At 54.1% G+C, this 19,464-nt stretch overlaps 6 protein-coding genes across 6 annotated transcripts; 4 read left to right on the top strand and 2 right to left on the bottom strand.

Moving 5' to 3' along the window:
- Window positions 1–440: 440 nt before the first annotated feature.
- On the bottom strand, window positions 441–2,704 carry M409DRAFT_61842 (uncharacterized protein; the record flags this gene model as incomplete). Its single annotated transcript, XM_033814904.1, has 7 exons — window positions 441–694; window positions 743–999; window positions 1,051–1,234; window positions 1,289–1,774; window positions 1,824–1,981; window positions 2,036–2,461; window positions 2,592–2,704. 7 exons carry the CDS (start codon window positions 2,702–2,704, stop codon window positions 441–443), a joined length of 1,878 nt encoding a protein of 625 aa, XP_033674320.1.
- Window positions 2,705–3,736: 1,032 nt separating this feature from the next.
- On the bottom strand, window positions 3,737–5,270 carry M409DRAFT_48409 (uncharacterized protein; the record flags this gene model as incomplete). The annotated part of the gene is made up of 2 exons (XM_033810931.1): window positions 3,737–4,659; window positions 4,721–5,270. 2 exons carry the CDS (start codon window positions 5,268–5,270, stop codon window positions 3,737–3,739), a joined length of 1,473 nt encoding a protein of 490 aa, XP_033674319.1.
- Window positions 5,271–6,143: 873 nt separating this feature from the next.
- M409DRAFT_61841 (uncharacterized protein) lies at window positions 6,144–8,650 on the top strand (the record flags this gene model as incomplete). Its single annotated transcript, XM_033814903.1, has 2 exons — window positions 6,144–6,548; window positions 6,605–8,650. 2 exons carry the CDS (start codon window positions 6,144–6,146, stop codon window positions 8,648–8,650), a joined length of 2,451 nt encoding a protein of 816 aa, XP_033674318.1.
- A 5,128-nt stretch (window positions 8,651–13,778) lies between these two features.
- M409DRAFT_15713 (glycoside hydrolase family 128 protein) lies at window positions 13,779–15,335 on the top strand (the record flags this gene model as incomplete). Its single annotated transcript, XM_033803311.1, has 1 exon — window positions 13,779–15,335. The coding sequence occupies one exon, from the start codon at window positions 13,779–13,781 to the stop codon at window positions 15,333–15,335; it is 1,557 nt and encodes a 518-aa protein (XP_033674317.1).
- Window positions 15,336–16,093: 758 nt separating this feature from the next.
- M409DRAFT_61840 (uncharacterized protein) lies at window positions 16,094–18,144 on the top strand (the record flags this gene model as incomplete). The annotated part of the gene is made up of 3 exons (XM_033814902.1): window positions 16,094–16,175; window positions 16,240–18,024; window positions 18,077–18,144. 3 exons carry the CDS (start codon window positions 16,094–16,096, stop codon window positions 18,142–18,144), a joined length of 1,935 nt encoding a protein of 644 aa, XP_033674316.1.
- A 424-nt stretch (window positions 18,145–18,568) lies between these two features.
- M409DRAFT_15711 (uncharacterized protein) lies at window positions 18,569–19,462 on the top strand (the record flags this gene model as incomplete). The annotated part of the gene is made up of 3 exons (XM_033803310.1): window positions 18,569–18,955; window positions 19,019–19,307; window positions 19,374–19,462. 3 exons carry the CDS (start codon window positions 18,569–18,571, stop codon window positions 19,460–19,462), a joined length of 765 nt encoding a protein of 254 aa, XP_033674315.1.
- Window positions 19,463–19,464: the final 2 nt, after the last annotated feature.

Here is a 19,464-nt window from a genome sequence, read left to right as displayed (position 1 = left end):
GAATTGTGTTTACGCAGGTTTGGGGGTGGGCAGGATGGGAGAGTCCAAACATCGCCGTCAGAATGTCAGCAACCCGCCCGTTTTTCGACCCCCTGAGGTCGTCAATTGCGACAGGAACGTATGCTGGCTTTGAGCACATGCCCAGCGTTACGCCTACGAGCCACGTTTGAGACCATGTCAAGCCTTGCAGCACCGCGAAAGGCCAACACAAGCGGAGCGTCTGTCATCTGGACATTGTCGATGTTGACCTGGACCCAAAGGTCATGCGTGAAGGCGATATCGTTGTGACGTTTTGAGTCTGGCTCCCGTCCGCATTAGCTGGGGCAGAGTCAGAGTTTTGAGACGAAGAGCAAAAAGAAGAGGTTCGATCTTGTCCACGCCTTCAGATTATGGTCTTGATCTTTCGACCTCTATATTTGATAACTTCCATCCTGTACGTATCAGATCATCGGTCTCGGCGTCTTGGGACGATACAGCTGCGGCTCTGCTTCGCCTCTTCGCCGCAAAATCCATCTCCGGAACCACCATGGCAATTGCTCCTGGACTTGGAAGGCTGCGTGCCTCGAAGTCGAGATCTCGAAAACGTATTCCAGCTCTTCAAGCGAACGCTGCTTTGTCTCAGGTACGAAGAAGAAGATCAATACCAGCGCCAACGTGTTCAAGCCGCCATAGAACCCGAATGTGCCTGCTGGAGCTGGATTCATCATCAGTGTGGCTCGCAGTATTGTGTCTCCTCACTCACTGAAAGCAGCCAAGATACGAGGCAATGTCAATGTCACGATCGAACCCCAGAAGTTGTTCGTCGCCACGGCCCAAGACATGCCCATCTCTCGGTGGCTCAAGGGGAAGCACTCTGCTGAGTATGTGAAAGGTACCGGCCCTCCACCCGCCGAGTAGAAGATCTGGAAGATGAAGATGAACAAGGCGATCAGACTCAGCCGAGCGTTGGATGATTTGTCGATCAAGAAGCACAATCCTGTAGCGAGGAGTGTCCATGTCCTGCCAGTTCGTGAGCGGCCAATTAAAGACTATCGTTTGAGCAAGACTGACATGTTTGGAAACGTAAAGTTCAGCAGCGCTCGTCGGCCGAACGTGTCGATGATGAAGACGATGAAGCATGTTGTTATCAAGCCAGCGATTTTTACGCCGAGTGATACCACCAGCGCATTGGTTATGGTGAAGCCGGCCTGGACGAAGATGGTCGAAGAGTAGAATGCGATGACGTTGATACCGCCTGTGAGTCTGTCTGTCAGTTCATCTCACACAGATTGAACAAGGGTGTCTTTACAAAGCTGTTGAGCAAGCATGACGATTCCAGAAGCCTGAGTGGCTCGTCGAATGCGAGGAACCGTAAACAGCTCGATGAACCTAGTAACTAGATCATCTCGACTTGCTACCGCCGACTTCTTGATCATTTCCTTCTCTTGCTCCAGCTGAGCGTGGATGTAATACAAGTCCCTAGCAGCCTGAAGCCGGGTATTGCGCAGCCGAAGCAGCGACCCATACGCCTCTTTGACCTTCCCCTTCTTGAGATACCATCTCGGACTTTCAGGGCAGAGGTAGACGAAGAGAAGCAGAGGTACCGCAGGAATACACGCACTGCCGAGTTGCAGCCTCCATGCAATGCCTCCAACTTTGTGAACTGCGAGATTGGCTGCAAGACCCAAAACGACGCCAAGTGCGGTGAAAAGTTGCCAGGTCATGACGAGGCCGCCGCGGATTGTTGATGGGTCGCATTCGGCCCCGTAGACAGGGACTGTGACTTCTTTCAGGCCTGAAGGGAAGTCAGTAGATCTTTGGGATAGAGGAAGGGCTCTTCTTACCCATCCCAATCCCCAGCAGAATCCGACAAGCTACCAATTGTCCCCAATTCTGCGCGAATGCAGATCCAATGGGCGCCAGCAACGAGAAGATACACCCGATGAAGATGGTCCCTCGTCGTGCCACCCGCTCATTCAGAGGATCGGATATCCACGCCGCACTGCCCACGCAATCGTCAGCGGGTGCCATTGGAAAAGTAAGACGTGCTACTGACAAGAAAGCAATAGCAATGAACGGCGCACTATTCACGAACCCCACCAAACACGTCCTCCTCGCACACTCCCCCGTCGCCACACTGCAATAAGGGGGCGTATCTGCGATGCCGAACTCCTGGGGAAAGGATAGATTCGCTCCGTTGGAGCCTGTTTGATCCCAGCCTTGGATCACGGCTCCAAGGGAGTTCATCACAATGGTGAGGTAGAGGATGAAGGGTTGGCTCCAGCGGTGGGTTTGTTCCCGTTGCAGGATGAGGCGTTCGTCATTGGTGAGTTCGGGGAGAGAGGTTGGGGACTGGGCTATGAGGGCGGCTTTGAGGAAGATGGAGAGGTCGGCATCCAGGCTGTGGGTTTGGACGAAGGTTCTGACGCTGGCGAGGAGTTGGTCGTTTGGAATTCCGTGGAGGGGGTTCTTGGTTGAAACGCTGGGTATGTTATTCCTCCTTGTCTGTAGGGGAGACCGCTGGCGGGCGTTCTCTTCATCTTGATGGTAGATTGGTCTGTGGCATGCTGAGTACTGCACATGCCATTAATACAATGTTCGGTTTGACTTACCCCTGCTTAAAGTCATCCATCTCTACGTCTTCTCCCTCCCCATCACATTCAGCCAACAATCCAACTCGCTCTTCGTGACCATGAGAAGAGCTTTCGCCCCTCCGCTCCTGCATAAGTGGTCATGTATAAGAGCAACAAATATTATCTCGAGATCTTTACCACCTCATCAACCCCTCTTGAGAGATCATCCATAGCTAAGACAAGATCGCGAGGAGCCCGATAAGCAAGCTTCGCGGCAACAACGCAGCCGTCCCAGGCTGTTTCCCTTGTATTGCCAACCCTGTGCTTGTCGAGGGTTCGAAGGAGCTTGCCTTGTTTCAGATGCTTGTTCCGATCGATTCGTTGTGGTCAAGCTAGAGTTGGAGTGAAAGAAGGTAATCCTCATTGCAGTCTCGAACTTCTGTCAAGGGCCATATCTTTGGCAACGGCAACCGAGAAGATTATACTGGCTCTCTCTTCTCCTCTGGATTGTGCTATGGCTGTTCATTGACGGCTACTTGGCCATCGGTTCAGTTCGAGTGGGTCTTGTTGACCTCGCGGAATCTCTGCCGGGGTCCAAATTAAAGCTATAAACAATTTTGAAGCAATCCACCAATCACAGCTCATAGCCGAAGGCATTGGTGGTTTAGTGGTCCGTGGCTGTAGCCTTTAATAATGCCAAAGCAATTATTGACTACCTTGCAGGTAAAATGTAAGGCTCAGATCAACCATGGTCGGGATTGAGCAAGAACTAATCGACTCATTAGTCGTCGTTGCCATGCACTGCATGTTCGACGAGCCCCGGGTTCGATGTGAGTAACACCAAGCTTATTCTCAAGTAACATGTTACTGATATATACTAGTCCCGGCCGATGCAAATCAAGCCGCGAGCAAGCACACCTGCTCTCTCACTCTTTTTTCCCTTTTGCCTGCTTTATCCTTGGAAGGTTTGTCTTTTTGCGTTATGAGGGAAGGCATCCTTGACATTGAGCTCAGTTACTTCCAGTCCACTGGTATTTGCTTGGTTAGGACGGTCTGTCCGACGTTGATCTTTTGTGTACGATTCGTTATGACTATGATCAAAATTTCAAATTCGGTGAGCCACGGCCTGGAATTGGACATCTTGCTTGTCGCGCCGCATGTAAGTAACACAATAAAGACGCATCTCAACCGTACTTGGTCTGCTCCACGGCTTGCTCTTCTACAGCTGCATCATTCTTAGGAGAAGACTTCTTTTTGGACCGGTGTAGATTTTTCGCCCATTGTCGCATTCTACCGAGAGAGACTGCTCGGACAGCAGTGGCTCCAAGCAGCAGAAGCACCGTGCCAACCGCTAAGATAGCGAGCGCGACGAAAACAACCCAGACGGACAGAGGAGATTCGTTGATCTCCTTGATATTCATGCCGAAGATACTTGTAGCCAGAGACAAAGGAAGATATACGGCCGCGAGTTGTGTGAGAGTTGTGCTTCGCTTGGCCTCTTCAAGACTGGTCTGCGAGTCAAGCACGCTGATCGATCCCATCAGAAGCTGGAAAGTGTCCATGAGGAATTGGTAGAGATGCTCGGCTTCCTCCAAGACCTGGTCCAGCGCGGCATGCGGTGACGTTGGCTGAGCCTTTCGGATGTGTTTGAGAAAGTCGTCCAGGTCTTCAGTGAGCATCCACTTCCTCGCAGACTGGACTTCGGCTTGCAATCCGGCCAGTGCTTGCCTCGCGTCGTGCAGACGGTCGTTGATGAGGATGCTTGGACGGCGGACGTCTCTAAACGCAATTGATTGGATGTTTTGTTTGAGAGATAAGAAGTTGGTCCTCCACATGGATGCTGCAAGGAAGTTGGATAAAATCATCGGATGAACCGCACCGTTCTGCAAATGCTCTGCAAATAGGATGCGCCAATGCCAGGCGTGGTTGAGGAAATTGACGAAGATGTCCAGCGCCGAGAACTCGGGTCGATCGTACTCCTGTGGAATGGCCAGTCCTCCATAATTTCGAGAGAACGGGACGCGGAAGCAGAGATGAGTGTGAAGGGGATTGTCGCGAAGTTGGACATCGGTGGACTTTCGAAGTGGTAGATCGGTGAGAATAAGATCTGGGAAAGTACTTGAGTAACGTGCAACTCTCTGCACCAAGACTATGATACGAGGACTTACAAAGGCATGGTGAGACCCTACAGTATGAGATTTTCGAGTTGCCTTGGAGACCCCAGCGAGGATGGCGCTGGAGACGTCGAGGGAACCGATCTATTTGAGGCCTCGGGCTATCTTCTCCCAGATGCTCAAAGAAGCCGTGGAGGTGGCCCATGTGGTGGATGGTCGGGTCGCTTCTATTGGGAGTCCAATCCTCCCATTTCCCGCCCGGATTCATCAGCGCTTCCCAGACAGACTCTCCAATCGGATTCGATGCATGGCCGAAGAAGAAGGTATGGTCGATATTCCACGCCGTGCCAAGGGCAGCTACCCACTCGTGGCAGATATTCTCAACCAAGCAGACAGCGATCTGATTGCGAGCTTCGGTCTCGGTATGCTGCTGGAGAAGCTGGGGAAGGCTCGGTGAAGCAATCGTAGATCCATTGAGACAGGTATATAGGACTTTCTGGCGCTGAGGCTGAGCATTGGTGGTGATGTTGCGAAGGGGGTGATCTGGAGGCAGGCCCTCACAGACTTTGTTGAGATAGTCCTTGTCAGGGATTGTAGTAGACATGATGTCCTACATGCTGTAGCCTACGACGAATCGCATATGAAAGGACGAGTATTGGAAGAGGGAGAGGTATAGCTGGCGTGATGTTTTAGAAGAATAGGAGAGACGAGACGCGACCTGCCGTCGGTGGCTGCTTCATGCGGCTGATGTTTGGTTCGCTGTCAGTCAATGTTTGAATCAATTACTTAGGTGGCGTGGACTTTTGATTAAGCCCATTTTAACAGTATTGATTGCTACGAGAAGGATGTGATGAGATGGATATAGATGTTGGGTGAGATGTGGGTGCAGGAAACAAACAATGGATGATGAAAACCGAAGCTTGCCGGATTGACGCTGGGCTGCGTTCCTGAGCGGACCCTGGCCGAAGTTTGATGGGGCGCCACATGAATGCTGAACTAGTCTCTCTTCCGTCTTTGACACCACCACTGCCCACCGCACCTCAGCACTCACCCACCACCGCCACATGCCAGCGCTACATCTCCGCCGCATCCGGTCGTAGACCCTCCGCCGCCATAGGATACCCACCTCACCGACCAACAACACCTCTGCTACACCACAAGCCTCCTCCAGACGCCCGCACAAACCCCACCACGGCCAGCCAGCACTGCGGGCTGAGGGTGGGCGGGCTCTTTCTTTGTTCCGCGCCATGGCGGCCTCGTCCTCAGTCGCAGGCAGAGGCCGTGCCAAAATCAGAGCTCCACGACGGGTCAGTACACGTGCACTTCGGCCACATTCACTCACTTCCTCCCCCTCTCACTCCCACCCCCGCCTTGCTCCGCTTGTTCCTGGTCGCAAACCGCGACCTTGCGTCTTCGGCAGCCCACCTTACAAGGCTTGCTGGCTTCAAACACACGCATCGCTACCTGAACCGCGACCATGGCTAACCCTCGTCGACAGGGCCTCAACGGTGCCGACGTGGACTTTGACACCACCTGGCAAGTTCTGGAACGCGCATTCCTCGAAATCCACACCAAAAACGCCTCTCAACTGTCCTTCGAGGAACTATACCGAAACGCCTATAAGATTGTGCTGAAGAAGAAGGGCGATGAGCTGTACAACAAAGTCGCCGAGTTCGAGGAGAAGTGGCTGGGCGAGACAGTGCGCAGTCGGATAGTGAGGCTGCTGTCAGCGCCCTTCCTCTTCAACGACGATATTGGACGGACGCTTGCGACCTCGGCAGAGCGACGTGTGGCGGGCGAGGGCGTGCTCAAGGCTCTCAAGCAGGCATGGGAGGACCACCAAGTCTGCATGAGCATGTTGACCGATGTGCTCATGTACATGGTAAGACGAGCACTCACACCGTCCTTGGAGCTGGTTTGACTAATCACAAGCACAAGGACCGAGTCTACTGCACAGATCACCGCCAACCATCCATCTTCGCCAAGTCCATGGGCCTCTTCCGCGACCAGATCCTACGAACGCCAGTGCGGCAAGGCGCAGACGACATCATCACCATCCTCACCCGCATCATCCTCGACCAGATTTCCATGGACCGCGATGGCGAATCAATCGACCGTTACCTCATCAAATCAAATGTGTACATGCTCGAAGGCTTGTACGAGTCGGAGCAAGAGGTGGAAGACGAAAAGCTGTATCTGCGAGAATTCGAGGAGAGCTTTCTGCAGAGGAGTGCACAATTCTACCGTGAAGAAGGCGAGCGGTTACTGAAAGAGTCGGATGCTGGGACATACTGTCACCACGCCAAGCGGCGCATTGACGAAGAGAGTGATCGGTGCAGGTCTACTCTGTCCGAGTCAACCGCGCCCAAGATCCAGCGAGTGGTGGAGGATGAGCTCATCAGACATAAGATGAAGGGCTTGATTGAGATGGACAGCGGTGTTCTCTACATGGTCGACAACGACAAGTTTAACGAACTTCATCTGGTGTTCGACCTCGAAGCACGCGTGGATCCCCGCAAGCCGGAGCTCACCAAAGCTTTGCAGCAGATCATTGCAGACATGGGTTCCAAGATCAACGAAGCTGCAGTTGCTACATCGCAAGCTCCACCAACGGCAGCTCCAGCTGCGGACGACGGCGAGGGCGACAAGTCAAAGGCGAAACAAGACAAGCAGATCAACCAGCAGACTCAAGCCGCACTCAAATGGGTCGCAGACATCTTGGACCTGAAGGATCGTTTCGACAAGATTTGGGAGATCTCGTTTGGCAGAGACCAGACCATCCAGACCGCGCTGACCCGAAGCATGTCCGAAAACATCAACTCATTCAACAGAAGCAGCGAGTACATTTCGCTCTTCATCGACGACCACATGAAGAAGGGCATTCGCGACAAGACCGATCAAGAAGTCGATGCGATCCTCGAGAAGGCGATTGTACTGCTGCGATATCTTCAGGACAAGGACATCTTCGAGACGTACTACAAGAAGCATCTCTGCAAGCGTCTGCTGCTAAAGAAGAGCCAGAGTACCGATGTGGAGAAGCAGATGATCGCCCGGATGAAGATGGAGCTTGGCAATAGCTTCACACTCAAACTCGAGGCCATGTTCAAGGACATGTCGCTGAGTGAAGACCTGACTCGTGGCTACCGCGAGCATGTCGCCGGTCTGGGTGATGCTGATAGGAAGCGAGTGGACTTGAGCGTCAATGTCTTGACCTCAATGACCTGGCCGCTAGAAGCTTTCCGGAGTTCCAACGAGGACGACGGCGAGACGCGATCCCAAATCATCTTCCCTCCTGCTCTCGACCTGGTCCGCCAAGGATTCGAGCGGTACTATTCCGAGAAGCACTCTGGTCGGAAGCTTTCGTGGCAGACAAACATGGGAGATGTGGACATCAAAGCGTTGTTCAAGAATAAGAGTGGACAGACGAGAACGCACGAGGTCAACTGCTCGACCTATGCTGCCCTCATCCTCTTGCTCTTCAACGATCGACAGCCTGGTGATCGATTATCACTGGAGGAGATCGAAGCTCAAACCAACATTCCCATGCAGTCTCTGACGAGAAACTTGCAAGCTCTGGCTGTTGCGCCAAAGACGCGCTTCTTGACCAAGGAGCCGATGAGCCGAGACGTCAACCCTGGCGACAAATTCTCCCTCAACGACGACTACCTACCAAAGACTGTCAAGATCAAAGTTGGTGTCGTGTCAGCTGGCAACAAGGTCGAAGGCGACAGGGAGCGCAAGGAGACCGAGAAACGCAACAATGACAGCCGTGGCTTCGTCATCGAGGCTGCCGTCGTGCGGATCATGAAGTCTCGAAAGGAGCTCGCTCACGCGCAGCTACTCAATGAGACCATCTCAGTCTTGTCGTCTCGCTTCAAACCGGACGTCAACATGATCAAGAAGCGCATCGAGAGTCTGATCGAGCGCGAATATCTCGAGCGAATGGAAGACGCACCAGTCCCATCGTACAAGTATGTAGCTTAACCAGGGAAGATTGGGCGTCGCTATTGCATGGCTTTGGCGTTCTGGTTCTAATCGACAGGGAAAGGAAAGCATTCAGACGGGGCGTATCAGCATCTTGCATTGGAAGAGGCGTGAATAGGGTGACAGAAGGATCTGTAAAACAGCGCGGTGCTTGAGCTTGGTTGGGGCATGGGACGATCCGATGAGTGATGATGCAGTTACCTTCGTTTCAGGGGCGTTTGCTCGCAGGCTAGCGATGAAAAAGTAGATACCCCAATGAATGCGAATCGGAAAGATATTGAAAAGTCAATCAACTGGAGATCTGTTCGAGACATTATCATAAGCTGCATGCTATGCTATATAAAGCAGTGGTATGATGAAAAGCCAAACAATATTGCCTGGCATCTTGCGAGAGCTCGAACCCGTGCTACTCGCCGTGGAGGCAGTGCTAGGTGGGGACGTAGCTGTCTCGGCTTCCTGACTGCTCGGTGTAGCGGTTTCGCTGTGGGTGGTCGTGCTGCTGGTCCCTATGGCGATTGCCGGCAAGGAGGTCTCCACGAAGACATTACTGACTGCCAAAGTCCTCGAAGCATCGACAACGACTGCACCTCCTCCACTCGCCACGCTGAATGTCTGTCGCTGGTATGTTGTGCTCTCGCCAGGGGCAAGGGTGAAGGTGCTGCTTGAGCCTGCTAGAACGATGCCGTCATCTGCGCCTGGGAGAGCGGAGACTATGGCTCCATTGGATGCTGTGAAGATTGTGGTGTATGCCGCTGCAGTGGGAGGAGTCGAGATGGGCAGTGAATATCCATCGACGACGACACCGGCGTTTGAAGGAAGTGCGCTGACAGTCTGGCCCGCGAGAATTGTGGCGGCGGTGTTGAGAGTCGCTGTGGTATCTGCGCCTGCAAGGATGATATTGCTTCCTTGAATGATGGCTGAGAAGGTTTGGTCGTCACTCGCTGTCCATGCTGCCGCTGCGGCGGTGGTAGACGAGGGTGATGAGGGAGCTGGATCCAGGGGTACGGTTGAGTCTCCCATGACTAGGCCTTGGGAGTCTTGGAGCTTGAGCGTCTGAGAGTTTTCAATGATGGTCTCTTGTCCTGGAGTTAGGACTTTGGTGTTGCTTGCGTCGATAATGAAGACGTGGCTTCCTGATTGAACTGCGCTAAGTGTTTGGTCGTTTGCTGTGATGATTGCGAAGTTTGGTTCCGGCTGGACTGTAGATGCTGTCTGTTCGCTGGGGTTTGAAGGGTCGAATGTGAATAGGGGTGAGTTGCCAGTGGTACCTAGGGGCCCGTTGAGTAAGGTAGACGAGGAGGCAGCAGTATTCTGCTCCTCAACCGTCGAGGGGTCGTACGTGAAGAGTGTCGGATCGCTCGCACCATTCGCGGCGTCGTTAGTGGTAGGCACGGAAGCCGTCGTGTATGCCATGCTCGCAGCCTCTGACGACCCTAGCGCGGTACTTAAAAGACCAGGCTCATTGGAGAATTGTGCCTCCGCGTCTGTCAGTATGTCAAGGGCATTCGTGGACGTTGGATCGAATACTGTTCGCGGGTCGGTTGAGGCGATGTCACTCGAGCCTGCTTGACTCTCCTCGGCGCCAGTTGGTTGTGACAAAACCACAGTATTGCTGGCAGGGGTGTTTGTGTCCTCAGTGGACCACAATTCAGTCTGATCATCGTGTGAAGTCTCTGTCGATGTTGGAAAAGGCGGGTGCGAAGTTGTCGGCTTTAGAGTAGGAGGAGGCGCCTTCGAGATCGTTGGTGAAGGTATTGCGGGCGTAGTAGCATCTGGACTCGAATCACTTTGTTCGGTTGTCTTTGGCTCTGACGGCAGACTCACACCAGCTGCGGAAGCTGCCTCATGGAGAGCCTGTGGTGGACTTGGTCTATGTTAGCATGTTGATTTGACCTTGAAAAAACCGGAACTCCTACTCACTCGTAAACACCAATGATACCCCCGATGCAGTTATCCCACTCTGGCTGCAGCTGCTGTACTTCTTTCGGGATGGCGATCACGGGCTCATATGGCAGTGTAGTCGCGCATAGCAAAGGCGTGTTGGAGGTATCGCAAGCAGCTGGGGCTTTTGCCCCCAGCGGAGCGCAAGAGTACACCAGTGAGATGGATGATGATGCGCACCGCGGTTGACTGTGAAGGGCATCAGTCCAAAAGATTTGCTGCCAACGACGCGGACGTGTTTACCTCATATAGATGTTGTGAGGCACGGGAGTGGCATATAGATCGGTCAAGTTGAATGAGGCTGTTTGTTGCAGGCCCCAATAGCGATCCCAGCCATATAGACTCGATAGTGTAGCAGAGTTAGTGACCGCCACGATGATGTTGGACAAGGTCTTGCCGATAACGCTGCAGGAATTGGAGGCATGAAGCCTATCGAATGAAATGTACACTGTTGGGCTTGTGAGTGTGGTACCGTCTGTAGTGGCAGTGACAGTGTGCTTGCTGCCCCCGGTGCCAGCGAAATGGGTTACATTTGGCAGTCCACTCGTCACTGGTGGCCAGTAAAGCAGCTTCACGCTGCTTCCACTCACTCGACAGGACTGACAACCTACTGTGCAACCTGGCGCAACAGCACTCGAAGTCGGCCAGTAGTAGTTCGTGGTGGATGACGGCCAGACCGTCGTGCCATTGTTCGTCTCCGGAAGCCACTGCATTCCAATCTTGCCGCTGATTTCGCCCAGTTCCGCACGCTGATAGTTAAGCCATTGTGACAAGACACTGCTGCACATGGGCCCGGAAATGGAGGCTTGTGTGCATGCTGGTTGGCCATATGATACGGCTCCATTGCTTCCCCAAGACATCCAGGATTCCTGGCACTGGGGCACGTACGATTGAAGCGGACATGTAGGCCTCGTGATCGTGGTGGATATTTGATCAGTCACCACGTCTGTAGTGTTCGCTTCCGTTGTGGCGAAAGTCTGTGCGATCTTCTCGGATGTTATGAAGGTCGTGACATAGGTCTTTGTAGGGAAGTTGCCTCTCCCTTTAGTGACTGTGGTGGTCACTTCAGAGGTGCTGTACCACGCCGGGATGGACCATCCTGTTACCGAATTGTACACTCTCTCCGTCGTAAAAGTGGTGTACATGGTTTTGACTTTAGAACTCAAGTCCCAATAATGGGACCACTGTGTCCAGCATTCATCGGTGAGCTGTGTACCGTTTTGCTGAAGGGGTCCGTGGCCAACAGAGCTGGTCGAGGCTCTTCGGTCAGTGGAGACAGCATGCGAAGATGCTATAGCAGAGCCACGAGAGACCATGCCAATTCCAGAGGCGACGTATCCTCCGACGGGTGGCGTCCAACGCACTGCAGCTACGTCGCTCGAAATCGTTCTCGTGGAACTTTCCGCGTATCTTGCGTTGGAAGTCGCAGAAGCCGCTGTAGGTGCCGCGAAGAGGAGAAACGAGAATAGGCGCAGGATAACGACAGACTTAGAGGACAGCATGGCAAGCCTTGGGCGTCAACGTGCAGCGAAGGCACAAAATGGAGATGCTCTTGAAGCGTGGGCATGTTGGAACTTACTCTTAAAGACATGCCCCTAAACGCCGTTATGTGCAATGTCTACTGGGTTCAGCACAGATGGGCTGTGCCGCAATGTATACTGGGCGCGTAAAAATTGGGTCCTGGACGGCCAAGGTAACTTACAAGCAAACGAGACGAACCAGGGCAAATATATATAGTTGCTTGATGTTCCCTAGGTGGACTTGTCTTCGATTTGCTTTGGCTGCTTGGGACTCCTTCGACCTTCTGGCAGCTGTGATGGAGGAATGTGATGGCCATTGCTCCTTTGAGTCGAATGAGCGTTCCGTTCCACCACACATTCAATCTTTCTCGTGTCGCGGCTAACTTGGTTTCCGTGGCCTGCTTCGTGCCTCATTCTCAGATGCTGCTTGGAGTGCAGAGGAGTGGCAGGTGCAGCATCGACCCCACACGACTCCCTCTCACCATATCTGACGGAAGCGCTTCCCGGGCTCTGGCTTCACTGGGACCGCCCACGACCAGTTCGACGGCACACTCAAGAGTTTGAAAACGCGGAGTTTGGTGTACGACTAGGCGCCCTGCCGGCGAAAGAGGATCGCTCTTGTCCGCGTGTCACACGCTGGGGGAGCAGAGGTAAACACATGGTCCGAAAGCTGCAGGGAGGAACCATGTCGCTGGGTGGGCGATGTGCATAGCCGCGAGAAGTCTCTGATCAGCCAGAAAGTCGGGAGCATCGTCACGATGGGGCGGCGAGGAGTTTTCTGCTGCTGCTGCGATGACCAGAGGTCGGAGAGCAGGAAGAGAAGAGATCGAGACTCGGCTGGCGACGTTTCAGCCACGCCCACCACTGCAGGAATGGGCCCTTAATCAAAACTTAGCGACCAATCCGGCGACGACCTCTTCCCTCGACCTTCGCCAACCACGTCTCCCGCTGCTCATCTTTCGCTGTGCTTCGCTGCCGCCCTGGCGCAGCCTCGCACACGCACATCCACCACCTGCCAGCGCACGCGAATCGACACCTGTCGCGAAGAGAGACATCTGGTCGCATCAAGTCGCCTTCTGGCTCGGCGTTGGCCAGGAACAGGGCAACGCGAGGGCAGATCTTCAGCCTTCCGCCCACTCAGCTCTCGACGACAGTGGGTCTGGCGGAGTTGATCCGGACGACGCTGACGCGATGCGACGCATATTTCTCCTGTCGGGCCCCTGCCATCTGCTGCCACCCGTTCGACTGCCACGCAAGCACTCGACCATGCCGACGTCGTGAAACCGCTGCGTTTGGCCCACAGCAGCCCTTCTCCGTCAACAGCACACGAATAGGCAAGATCTCCTATTGTCGCGGCTCTGTGCGCCAGGCCATGTCGTGGTAACGTACAACTCTCCTCGCCGTCTGCCTCTTTTCTTCTTCTTCTCTGCATCGTACGTTCCTTGGACCGCAATTGCTCTCACTCTCGTTTTTTGGAGCCTTCTGCTCGTTGCTGTCCCTCCTGCTTGGCCCTTTGGACCACATTCGTTCCTTTTCACCTTCTAGCAATTGCCCTGGTTGGCATCTCGCACCCAGCGCTCTAGCAGCCGCTCTTCTGTGTACACCCTTCTCGAGCCTATCCCGTCCAACTCGAAACACCGTCCTGGAACGACTTTCGACCAGCCACCATGTCTCCAGTTAACAAGCTCTCCGTCTTGGCCTTCGCCTCGACCGTTCTCGCGGTTCCACACGAGGGCCTTGGACATGGCCATGTTCACGGCCACCAGCACCTGCATGAGAGGCATCTCACCGGTACCGCAGCGCCTTTCCCTTACCCATCCGCCAACGGAACGAGTGTCTGGGGAACTACAGGCACTGGTGCTCCTACCGGCTCCAGCTCTTCTCAAGCTTTGCCAGAGACAGCCACCGAGCAAACCATCCAGACTCAGACCGTTTTCCAGACGGTCAGTGCCAACCAGGCCTACCAGTCCAGCGCTGCCGGCGGCGAGGGCGAACAGTGCGGCGTCTCAACTGTTACCAGCACCGAAAAGGTCTACGTGACTGTGACGGGCGGAGAGGCCGCCTCCTCTAGCACCGACGTGTCGCCAGTCGGCAGCTCCTCTGGCCGCCCAACCTCGACCGTCCACATTACCCAGACCTACCAGTCGCCAGGCGGATACGGCTCCAGCAGCTCTGAGGCTGCCGCTGCATCGTCGAGCGCACCGGCCAGCTCTGCTCCAGCATACTCTGCACCGGCATCCAGCAGCAGCGAGGCTTCTCCCGAGACGACTTCTCAGGCTTCCGCTCCAGCATACTCGGCCCCAGCCTCGTCGGCGCCGGCTTCCAGCTCAAGCAGCGAACAGGCTCCTGGGTCGGTTTCGATCTCCGTCCCGGTGCCAAAGGACAGCGCCCCAGCCTCGTCTTCTAGCGCAGCTGCTGTCCCCACAGCCTACTCTTCCGTTGCCGATAAGGGTGCCGAAGGTGCGGCTGCTACTGTCACTTCTTCTGCCCCGGCTACTTCGAGCTCTTCGGCTACTTCCAGCTCTGGCAAGCGTGGTCTCGCGTACAACGACGCCAGTCTCCTCGACTGCTTCAGTGGCTCTGAACAGATCTCGTGGGCGTACAACTGGGAATCCTCGGCCAAAGGTCTTAACGGCTTCACCTACATTCCAACTCTTTGGGGCACCTCTCCTACCTACTGCGACTCTTGGAGCGAGAATGCCAAGTCGGCCATCAGCAGCGGCTCCACCCATCTCTTCTCCTTCAACGAGCCAGATATCAGCAGCCAGGCTAACCTGTCTCCTGCCGATGCTGCCACTGGTTACAAGACTCACATGAACCCATTCGCTGGCCAAGCTAAGCTCTGCGCTCCAGCCGTCACAAACGGCCCGGCCAGTGAGAACATGGGTCTCACGTGGCTCAAGCAGTTCCTCAGCGCCTGCACGGATTGTACGATCGATTGTCTCAACATCCATTGGTACGACTCAGCCACCAACATTGACTACTTCAAGCAACATGTCACGGACGCCATCAGCTTGGCTGGCGGAAAGCCCGTTTACATCTCGGAGATTGGGGCCACGGGTTCGAATGACCAGATCAACAGCTTCTTGGAGGAAGTGATGCCTTGGATGGACAGCAACGATGGTGTTGCCGGCTATGCTTACTACATGGCTTCCGAGGGTCTCCTCGTCAGTGGCTCTGAGCCGTCGACTTATGGCAGCACATACAAGACCTACTCCTCTTAAGTAGTAGACCGGGGGATCTCTACAGATGGATCGGCGTTGGAGGAAAATTGGACAGGAATGGGGATTGATGAACATGGCGCTTTCAATATTCGATTCTTGTAGACACATCTTTTGAGCAAAGGGTACAGGATCACAGACACGGGCGGCCATTTGGGCTGCGAGGTGCTTGATCTTTGGAACGGTCCATTAGGAAAATGATTAAGACCAAGCCAGTGGTGTATAGATACTGCATATACGAAGCCATGACAGCATGCTCGTGTTTCGCACAAGTGTCTGCGTGCCAGTCTCACTACACGTGCTTTCCACAGGTAACTTAGGTCGTTTAGGAGTCCAATACGGAGGTACTTAGATGCTCGTGATCGTGCCTGAGGCAATAGAAGGATAGTTTGGCGGACCGCAAGTCGATCCCGAGCATGTGGCTCACCAGCAAAACTGCCTGCCAGCTTCCGCGGCAGTGCTGGCAAGTGGCAGGCATCACTTCTCACGTCTCACCTCTTCACTTCACTCCATACCAAATAATAATCCCATCTCACTACTGCCTCGAGCTGGATACGGCGGAACAACAAAGGGCGGGCGGACGACGTAACGTGGCCAGAGCTCCCGCGCCAAGCTGACGACAGCCTCATCTCCAGCCAAACTCTCCAGACGGCGCCGGCTGGTCGGATTGTTGCTGTCGCGGCTCCTGAGAAGTGAATACGACCACAACTTTCACCTCGCCTCTTGCGTGGCATTGCGACGACCACTGCCCTTAGCCCACCATGCGGCTGCTCGACCAGCTGCCCACGCCGCTGCTGCTGTTGCTGGCATCTGCGCCGGCAGCCCAGAGCTTCTATCTCCCCGGTTCGCAACAACACCCATTGCCTCCAATCTCCTTGTGAGACATTCACTCATGCAGATCCTGTAGGCATCACCCCCACCAACTACAAAGAAGGCGACCTCGTGCCCCTCACCGTGAACCACCTCACTCCCGCCCAGTCCGCGCGCGACACCCAAATCCGCTCCGCCTTCTCCTTCGAATACTACCACTCCAACTTTCACTTCTGCAAACCCGAGGGCGGCCCCAAATATGTCTCCGAGTCCCTGGGCAGCATACTCTTCGGCGACCGCATCCAAACTTCGCCCTTCTCCTTACACATGGGCAAGAATGAGACGTGCAAGGCCGTCTGCAATGCCGAAGAGTTTGAGCCGCGCGACGCCAAATTCGTGAACAGGCGCATATGGCAGAACTACATTGTGAATTGGCTCGTCGATGGTCTGCCGGCCGCACAGCCGTATTTCGATCCAACAAGTGGCACAGAATACCTCCAGCCAGGCTTCTTGCTGGGTTCCGTGGAGAATGAAGAGCCGCGTTTGAACAACCATTATGATATCTACATTGACTACCATGAAGTGAGGAAGAATCAGTACAGGGTGGTTGGGATTATTGTGGAACCTGCGTCAAGGAGAGACTCCAAGAGACGCGGCAACCAGGACTTCAGTGCGGATTGCGGTGAAGGAGGGCCGCCCATGGTGCTCTCGGAGAAGGACCGCACCAAGGTTACCTGGACATACAGCGTCTACTGGAGACCCTCTGCTACATCTTTTGCCACGAGATGGGACAAGTACTTGCACGTGTTTGATCCCAAAATCCACTGGTTCTCCCTCATCAACAGCGCCGTCATTGTCATGTTCTTGATCGGCATGGTCAGCACCATTCTGATTCGAACCCTTAGGAAGGACATTGCCCGCTATAACCGACTGGATCAGCTGGGCTTGGACGACCTGAATGGAAACAGCGCGGAAGATGGAATTCAGGAAGACAGTGGTTGGAAGCTCGTCCACGGCGACGTCTTCCGCCCGCCCAAGCACTCCTTGGCGCTCTCTGTCCTTGTTGGCAACGGTGCCCAGCTTTTCATGATGGCTGGCTTCACAATCGTCTTCGCTGTGGTCGGGTTCTTATCTCCCAGCAATCGTGGCAGTCTCGCCACTGTCATGATCATGCTCTACACCATCTTTGGCTTTGTTGGAGGATACGCAAGCTCACGCGTCTACAAGTCCTTCCAGGGCACCAAGTGGAAACACTTGTTCATCCTCACGCCCTCGGCTGTACCGGCTTTCGTCTTCAGCGTCTTCTTCCTGCTGAACCTCTTCGTCTGGGCGAGACAATCCTCTGGAGCCGTACCCTTCACCACAATGCTTGTCATTGTCGGGATCTGGTTCGTCATCTCAGTCCCCCTCTCCATTGTGGGCTCCTGGCTTGGATTCCGCCAGTCGATACACGATCCACCAGTACGCACGAACCAAATCCCCCGTCAAATTCCCCCATCAACTGGCTATCTGCGCCTTGTCCCCAGCATGCTGCTAGTCGGCGTCTTACCGTTCGGTGCCATCTTTGTCGAGCTCTACTTCATCATGAGCTCGCTCTGGAGTAACCGAATCTACTACATGTTCGGCTTCCTCTTCCTCAGCTTCGGCTTGCTCATCGTCACCTCGGCAGCCGTCACGATCCTCATGATATACTTTCTGCTTTGCGCCGAGAACTATCACTGGCAGTGGCGAGCGTTTGCTAGCAGCGGCGCCAGCGCAGGTTACGTCTTTGTTTACAGCTTGCTGTACTGGGCGAGGATGCTCAGCTTCAGCAGCTTCACCGGTGGGCTATTGTATCTGGGGTATTCGATCCTGTTGAGCTTTTTGTGGTTCTGTCTGAGTGGTAAGTCTGTTGGTGATGTTCTTGACATGAGCGACTCTAACAGTCCTTGCAGGTTCGATAGGATTCTTCGCATGCTGGATCTTTGTACATCGGATCTATGGCTCGCTGAAGATTGACTGAGTGCCGGGCAGCCTACTAGAAGCGCTAAAGGCGTGACCGAGTTGAGTACCAAACTCTTGGGTATGTCGTCGTGTTTATTTAGCGAGGAAGCCTATACACAGACAGATTGTATCATATCACTGCTATTACGTCTTTCGCTTCGGTGCAACCTAACGTAAGCAGCAACGGAAATTCTCACGTTACTTTCGCCCTGGGTAGGCACAAGATGCGAGCTGAAGTCCAGCTGACTGCTCTGGAGCGGTTGCCAGATTTAGAATCATTCGACTGCTGTTAGTCGGGAGGCATGGATGCTTATTACTCAAGACGATCATCTTAGCTTGGATTCTCAGCTTGCAATGTACTCTTCTCACCCTGACTAAGTACGAAAGCCGAGAATTGATCTTCCTGAATTCGACACCTGGCTCTTTGTCGTGGTACTCGCATCATGTCGAAGAACGGCAAACTGACCATCGTCATCGGCTGCGGAGCGCATCATATCCCCTACCACTACCGCTTCCTCCAGGACGCTTTGCACAGTGCTGGATACGCCGTGAAGATCGTACAGCTTCCGTCAACGAGCGCAGAGGTCGTGGAGGATGCTATGAGCAAGGATGTCAGAGCCATACGCCAGGTCGTCGAAGGCGAGATCAGAAATGGGAAACATGTCATCATGGTGCTGCACAGCTGGAGCGGGTTTGTAGGGAGCGCTGCGGTGGAAGGGTTGGAGGAGAATGTGAAGCACATTGTCTATCTCGCATCGTGGATCCAGCCGAGTGGCAAGAGTTCGTGCGAATGGTTGGGGGTCGAAGAGTTGCCTATCTACGAGGTCAAGGTCGGTCTTTCCACTTCCCCATCTTCGGTTTATGCTGAGAATGCTGAGGAGATGTGTGACTAGGATGATTTGAATCACGTCAAGGAGCCTATCGCGAAGTTCTACAACGGCCTCCCAGACGAAGTTGTCCAGGATTCGTTGAAGTACTTGCTCCCGATGGTCAACTCCGTTACCAAGACGCCCTTGAGAATTCCAGCCGTCTGGGACGCGATCTCATGCACATATGTGATATGTGATGAGGACGACGCTGTTCCTCCAGCTTTTGCTGAGATGATGATCCGGGACAGTCACGTCAGAGCAGAGGTTGTCAGGATGGCTGGAGGCCACAGTCCGTTCTTGGGAGACAGAGTCGGTAAGTGAGGTGATACGCTTCTAATCGTGGCCGGTGTTTGACGCTGTCGATACTGATAACTTCCAGGGACGTTGGTAGACATTTTGAGGAAGGCTGCTGGGGAGGACATCGGTAAGATTGAGGGAGTAAGGGTTGACGAGGAGAAGTTGTTGTAGAT

This window comes from Zasmidium cellare, assembly GCF_010093935.1.
Source record: "Zasmidium cellare ATCC 36951 unplaced genomic scaffold M409scaffold_1, whole genome shotgun sequence".
NCBI classification, from domain to species: Eukaryota; Fungi; Ascomycota; class Dothideomycetes; order Mycosphaerellales; family Mycosphaerellaceae; genus Zasmidium; species Zasmidium cellare.
Note: the sequence above shows the minus strand (reverse complement) of the source record. Positions and strands in the feature narration are given on the sequence as shown.